General features: G+C 41.0%; 1 protein-coding gene across 2 annotated transcripts in view; it reads right to left on the bottom strand.

Annotated features, from left to right (window-relative positions):
• The window catches only part of LOC141133724 (uncharacterized), a 103,480-nt gene extending 97,434 nt beyond the window's left edge, over window positions 1-6,046 (bottom strand). Inside the window, exon 1 of one of the 2 annotated variants that reach the window (XM_073623247.1) lies at window positions 5,745-6,046. In XM_073623247.1, coding sequence (XP_073479348.1) covers window positions 5,745-5,778 — 34 coding nt within the window. In that variant the 5' untranslated portion in view covers window positions 5,779-6,046. Of the gene's footprint in view, window positions 1-521; window positions 1,524-5,744 lie in introns of those variants that run through there. The other variant, XM_073623246.1, reaches the window with a different exon arrangement.
• Between the last annotated feature and the right edge of the window lie 1,886 nt (window positions 6,047-7,932).

Genomic DNA, 7,932 nt, shown 5'->3' on the forward strand with positions numbered 1-7,932 from the left:
GGATGGATGGATGGATGGACACTGGGTCGGATGGATGGATGGACACTGGGTGGTATGGATGAATGGATGGACACTGGGTGGGATGGATGGATGGATAGACACTGGGTGGGATGGATGGATGGAGGGATGGATGGATGGATGGATGGATAGACACTGGGTGGGTGGGATGGATGAGTGGATATACACTGGGTGGGATGGATGGATATACACTGGGTGGGATGGATAGACACTGGGTGGGATGGATGGATGGATGGATAGACACTGGGTGGGATGGATGGATGGATAGACACTGTGTGGGATGGATGGATAGACACTGGGTGGGTGGGAGAGATAGACGGGGGGAGGGGGAGAGAGAGATATACACTGGGTGGGTGGGAGAGAGAGATAAACACTGGGCGGGTGGGAGGGAGAGATATTGGGTGGGTGGGAGAGAGAGATAAACACTGGGTGGGTGGGTGGGAGGGAGAGATAGATATTGGGTGGGGTGGACAGAAACACACAGATCAGTGATGAAGACTTACATGTTAATGAGGCTCTGTCTTGCAGGCTGCAGTCCATGGCTAGTGACACTGTCCTAACACCTCCTCTGCCTCCTTCCTTCCATACCTGGCTGAAGGATGTCTTATCTCGTTCTTATCTCCGTGCATATTCAGTCACACAAGGCTGGTCTCCTTATTTCTACAGGATGGATGGGGAGGCTTCACAACATGGGCTGTGTGTTTAACAAGTGCCTCCACTGACACTGCCAAACCGAGACACAGCAACACCAGTGGAGATAATAGAAGCATTGACGATCGGCGCTTGTTAAACACACAGCCCATGTGAAGCTTCCCCATCCATCCATCCATCCATCCTGTAGAAATAAGGAGACCAGCCTTGCGTGGTTGTCAATGCTTCTATTATCTCCACTGGTGTTGCTGTGTCTCGGTTTGGCAGTGGAAACATTCGGCTTTGCCCCCCTCCTGTGGATTTTCAACTACTTGTTTCTCTTTGAAGTTGAAGGCAGCGGAGGAGTCCGCTCCTCCGCTCAGGCGCACTGGTCTGACACAGGGAAAACCGGAAGTGACAGACTACTAACTAGTATGTCACTCAAAGCACACGACCACAGTAATACACTATGGGCGCTGGGCAGATGCCGATCGGCGTTTTGCTTTGCGCCACAAGGCGGGTTAAAACCCCGCAAATGAAGCACCTCGTCTGCAATCTTGTGATTGCATAGACGTGGCACTTCCCATAGTGCACTGTGCCTGGCGCCTGAACACTGTGCACTGTTTCAATTTTTTTTTTTTAAAGGACCATTTAAACTTTTTTTTTTTTTTTTCAATTTTTTGACCGAGAGAGATACCGCTATATCCAAATTTGCCATTTCCTGGACTCCCTGGTTAGAAATTATGATAGTTCCCGAACATCAACCGCGCAAGGTCTCTAACATCTACCAGCTCCGTGATGTCATCATGGAGGAGTGGAAGAGGACTCCAGTGGTAACCTGTGAAGTTCTGGTGAACTCCATGCCCGAGAGGGTTAAGACAGTGCTGGAAAATAATGGTGGGCACACAAAATATTGACACTTTGGGCCCAGTTTGGACATTTTCACTTAGGGGTGTACTCACTTTTGTTGCCAGCGGTTTAGACATTAATGGCTGTGTGTTGAGTTATTTTGAGGGGACAGCAAATTTACACTGTTATACAAGCTGTACACTCACTACTTTACATTGTAGCAAAGTGTCATTTCTTCTGTGTTGTCACATGAAAAGATGTCACATGAAAATATTTACAAAAATGTGAGGGGTGTACTCACTTTTGTGAGATACTGTAAATGGTGATCACACTACGCATGTGAGGTATCCTGGAGAACGTCAGTGCAAGAGCAATAATTCTACCACCAGACTTGCTGTGTAACTCCTGTAAAAGCATTTAAAGGGTCGCCTATGGAGATTTTTTAGGCACCGTAATTTGGCACCGTTCCACACATTTTTAGGTACCAAATTTTAAAGAGTAACATGTTGGGTATCTATTAACTCAGCATAATATCATCTTTTTATATTTTGTCAAAAAATGTGTTATTGCATTGTGTTTGTGTGCTCTGACATTCATTAAAGTGCTTTTTTTCCCCAAAAAATTGCGTTTAAAAAAGCACTGCGCAAATACAGTGCGATATAAAAAAAATGTAAAATTCATCATTTTATTCTCCAGGGCCTCTGCATAAAATATATATATATCATGTAAATAATTTTCTATCTATACAATGATTATTTTTACATGAAGGAGAGAAATGGCAGAATAGGCTTGGGAGGCAAGTGGCTTCACTTTGGGGTTTATTTTCTAAAGGCAAATCCACTTATAAGTGCAAGGAAAACAAAAAACTGAATTTTTGCTTGCACATGATTGGATGAAAGAAATCAGCAGAGCTTCCCCTCACTTCAGATTTTCCCCTCAGATCTACAGGGACTGCACTTCCAAGTGCACTTGTAGTGCACAGTGGATTTGCCTTTAGTAAATCAACCCCACTGTATATAAGTTTGCAATGCTAATAATGATACATCGTCTGCCCTCAAGAATGGGACCGATGCTGTGGGAAGACCATCTCTATTTGAGGCATCCCAAATCTATGGTCTCAGTCCTATGGTATCCACCAGGCCTCTCTGTCCTCCTCAGACTGGGGTCTACATAGGCACTACATGCAAAAGAACAGAAGAGGGCGCACCAACCTCGTACATTGACCAAGACACAATTTATTTCCAAAGTAACAATAGATAATATACTCACAAATGGTTATTCAGAAAAAGCTGGTCACAAATCTCAAGAAGAAATCACCAGAATCCCCCTGTATACTTCTCCAGATGGACCAAGTCCTACAAATCTGATGCATTTTGAGGGTGCTCCTTCTTCTTCAGAGCTGAATGTCTGCTGCACCCCATATGTTCTTATATATGGTCTAAGTATAAGGCCCCTTTCACACAGGGCTGTCCATATTTAGCCATCCGCTTTCTCAGCGGGGATCAATCCGTTGATCCCCGCTGAGCTGGTGGATGACAAGTCCGTCTCTGCACTCTGTGCAGGGACGGATCTGTCAGAGAGTCCGCTCTCCCCATGAGGGGGGGGGGGGATCGGATGATTACGGACCGCCTGTCCGTTTTCATCCGCCAGACGGATGGAAAGAAGGGTTTGCATCCATCTGGATTTTGCGGAGCAGATCGGGGTGGATCGGATGTCAGCGGACATGTCACCGCTGACATCCGTCGCTCCATAGAGCTGTATGGAGCGACCGTTCAGATCCACCTAAAAAACTGACAAGCGGATCTGAACGGTCCACACATGTGAAAGGGGCCAAAGAGATTTAACCTCTAGCTCCACCTCTAATTAGAGAGAGGGCCGGGTTAATAGTACTGGTGGGGTATTTCAGACATGGGATCAAAGAGCTAGACTATCAGACACCAGTCAAAAGACAGGGAATGTCCACCACATTATAATATAATCTCTATCAAATCTTCATAAGACAACATATGAATCAAACACTGAAAACACATTAAAGGGGGATATGATCACCATGTATAAATACATAAGGGGGATATGATCTCCATGTATAAATACATAAGGGGGGATATGATCTCCATGTATAAATACATAAGGGGGATATGATCTCCATGTATAAATACATAAGGGGGGATATGATCTCCATGTATAAATACATAAGGGGGGATATGATCACCATGTATAAATACATAAGGGGGGATATGATCTCCATGTATAAATACATAAGGGGGGATATGATCACCATGTATAAATACATAAGGGGGGATATAATCTCCATGTATAAATACGTAAGTGGGGATATGATCTCCATGTATAAATACATAAGGGGGGATATGATCTCCATGTATAAATACATAAGGGGGATATGATCTCCATGTATAAATACATAAGGGGGGATATAATCTCCATGTATAAATACGTAAGTGGGGATATGATCTCCATGTATAAATACATAAGGGGGGATATGATCACCATGTATAAATACATAAGGGGGGATATAATCTCCATGTATAAATACGTAAGTGGGGATATGATCTCCATGTATAAATACATAAGGGGGGATATGATCTCCATGTATAAATACATAAGGGGGATATGATCTCCATGTATAAATACATAAGGGGGGATATGATCACCATGTATAAATACATAAGGGGGGATATGATCACCATGTATAAATACATAAGGGGGGATATGATCTCCATGTATAAATACATAAGGGGGGATATGATCACCATGTATAAATACATAAGGGGGGATATAATCTCCATGTATAAATACGTAAGTGGGGATATGATCTCCATGTATAAATACATAAGGGGGGATATGATCTCCATGTATAAATACATAAGGGGGATATGATCTCCATGTATAAATACATAAGGGGGGATATGATCACCATGTATAAATACATAAGGGGGGATATGATCACCATGTATAAATACATAAGGGGGGATATAATCTCCATGTATAAATACGTAAGTGGGGATATGATCTCCATGTATAAATACATAAGGGGGATATGATCTCCATGTATAAATTCATAAGGGGGATATGATCTCCATGTATAAATTCATAAGGGGGATATGATCTCCATGTATAAATTCATAAGGGGGATATGATCTCCATGTATAAATACATAAGGGGGATATGATCTCCATGTATAAATACATAAGGGGGATATGATCTCCATGTATAAATACATAAGGGGGATATGATCTCCATGTATAAATACATAAGGGGGATATGATCTCCATGTATAAATACATAAGGGGGGATATGATCTCCATGTATAAATACATAAGGGGGATATGATCTCCATGTATAAATACATAAGGGGGGGGGGGATGATATGATCTCCATGTATAAATACATAAGGGGGATATGATCTCCATGTATAAATACATAAGGGGGGATATGATCTCCATGTATAAATACATAAGGGGGATATGATCACCATGTATAAATACATAACGGGGATATGATCTACATGTATGAATACATAAGGGGGATATGATCTCCATGTATAAATACATAAGGGGGATATGATCTACATGTATGAATACATACGTGGTCCATATAGTGAACTTGGTCTTAAGATATTCACTTTAAGGTCATTATGAAGGACAAGGGGGACTCTTTATGTATGGAGGAGAAGAGAATAAACCTTCTTATACAAAAAGACTTCTTCACTGTAAGAGGTGTGAAGAATGTGGAAGAGAATCCCTCAGAACAGCTCAGTAGATTGTTTTTAGAAACAATTGCTGGATTCATTCCTAAATGCATAGAATATAACTCACTTTTAACATACATGGAATTACACCAAAGAAGGTTGGTCCAGGGAATATATGATTGCTTTATGGGATTAGATTAAACCATTCTTTATAATGTTTTTTTTTTTTTTTTTTTTGTCTTCTTTTAGGTGGATTGTGGGTATTGGGTTCTATAGACAGATATGTACTATTTATTTATTTATTATTTTTTTTTCTGTTGATTAAACTCAATGGATTTTTTTTTTTAACTAACCAACTATGTATCTGATAGGATCAATAGACACATTTAACAAGGTGCTTTCATGGAGATATTTAACAGACCAAAAGTGAAGACATGAGGGAAGCTCATTCAATACACACTCTATAAGGATATTAAATGTTATTTTTGCAATAATCCCCCCCCCCCAATATTAGTTAATGATCACATCTACCACCTACCTGGCTCCATCTCCAGATTTTCAGCTCCCTTCATTACACGCTGCAGACAAACTCGATTCTGTTCCCTGCGCAACCTGCATCTTCAACACACCTTGTTGTTATCTTTATAATCTTCTTCAGAAAGTGTTGCCTATTGTTTTTTCATTGCAGGAACCTTAAAAAATGCCACAAATTAGCAAAGGGGAAGTCTTTGCAATATTCCGTATAATATTATTGCAGAAAAACGTGTTCCCATTCATGAATAGAATATTTCTTTTCAAAAATTGTTATTGGCAACAGACAGTATATAGTTACAGACAGTTACAGTCTAGCGTAAAAAACTTACGAGAAAAACAGAGTACAATGTAGTGGGTGAGCTTAAGGCAAGCATAGTGATAGAGGCAACACATAGTATGGGTCAACAAAGACATCTTAAGCAATCATATTGATAACATTTTTGCTATGTCGGGGAGGTGCTAGGGCCCTTATTAACGGCAGATTCCTCTAAGGTGAGACTCCATAAGGAGGAGATAGTGATATATGCTGTTTAGCTGAGACCACTAAGTTATGCTACCAGTAATCATCACTGGGTAGGGAGGGGGATTAGAAGGAGGGAAGGGTGACAGGAAAAGGTAAGAGTAAGAAAGAAGAAGAGAAACATAGACTTAAGAAGAGGTGGTCAGCTGACCCACACAAAATATAGCAGTGAAGCGCTCAATATAGGTCAGATGTATACACATAAAATGTACATATTAAACCTACATAAATAAAACGCATGAGGCAAAGTCCCACAAAGTAAATCTTAGTCTGAGGAGATCAAAAGCTGCCCACTTGCAGAAGGGGGATCCCTCAGTTGGCAAGGAAAGGGTGCAGTGATAGGATAAGTTTGTATTCGTTGTATCACCACCAATGTGAACCTCCACCAAGGGTCTAGGCTGCTCACCTTATTGAGTGGACCTTCTGCGTTAACAGCAAGGTCACTCATGCATTCCCTTCCACAGGGTAGATTATGGAGATAGGGGTCCACAGGCAGTATCCCAAATTCAGTCTCATCGGTTGATATATATCATGTTAACCACTTCAGCCCCGGACCATTATGCTGCTTAAGGACCAGAGGACTTTTTCCAATTCGGCACTGCGTCGATTTAACTGCTAATTGCACGGTCATGCAATGCTGTACCCAAACGAAATTTGCGTCCTTTTCTTCCCACAAATAGAGCTTTCTTTTGATGGTATTTGATCACCTCTGCCGTTTTTATTTTTGCGCTATAAATGGAAAAAGACCGAAAATTTAGAAAAATTATATTTTCTACCTTTTGTTATAAAAAAAATCCAATAAACTCAAATTTAGTCATACATTTAGGCCAAAATGTATTCGGCCACATGTCTTTAGTAAAAAAAATTTAAATAAGTGTATATTTATTGGTTTGCGCAAAAGTTATAGCGTCTACAAACTAGGGTACATTTTCTGGAATTTACACAGCTTTTAGTTTATGACTGCCTATGTCATTTCTTGAGGTGCTAAAATGGCAGGGCAGTACAAAACCCCCCAAATGACCCCATTTTGGAAAGTAGACACCCCAAGGAAATTGCTGAGAGGCATGTTGAGCCCATTGAATATTAATTTTTTTTGTCCCAAATGATTGAATAATGACAAAAAAAAAAAAAATTACAAAAAGTTGTCACTAAATGATATATTGCTCACACAGGCCATGGGCATATGTGGAATTGCACCCCAAAATATATTCAGCTGCTTCTCCTGAGTTTGGGGATACCACATGTGTGGGACTTTTTGGGAGCCTAGCCGCGTACGGGGCCCCGAAAACCAATCACCGCCTTCAGGATTTCTAAGGGCGTACATTTTTGATTTTACTCCTCACTACCTATCACAGTTTTGAAGGCCATAAAATGCCCAGATGGCACAAAACCCCCCCAAATGACTCCATTTTGGAAAGTAGACACCCCAAGCTATTTGCTTTGAGGCATGTTGAGTCCATGGAATATTTTATATTTTGACACAAGTTGCGGGAAAGTGACAATTTTTTTTTTTTTTTTTGCACAAAGTTGTCACTAAATGATATATTGCTCACACAGGCCATAGGCATATGTGGAATTGCACCCCAAAATACGTTTAGCTACTTCTCCTGAGTATGGGGATATCACATTTGTGGGACTTTTTGGGAGCCTAGCCGCGTACGGGGCCCCGAAA

Source organism: Aquarana catesbeiana, linkage group LG03 (genome assembly GCF_042186555.1).
Source record: "Aquarana catesbeiana isolate 2022-GZ linkage group LG03, ASM4218655v1, whole genome shotgun sequence".
In the NCBI taxonomy this organism is placed as follows: domain Eukaryota; kingdom Metazoa; phylum Chordata; class Amphibia; order Anura; family Ranidae; genus Aquarana; species Aquarana catesbeiana.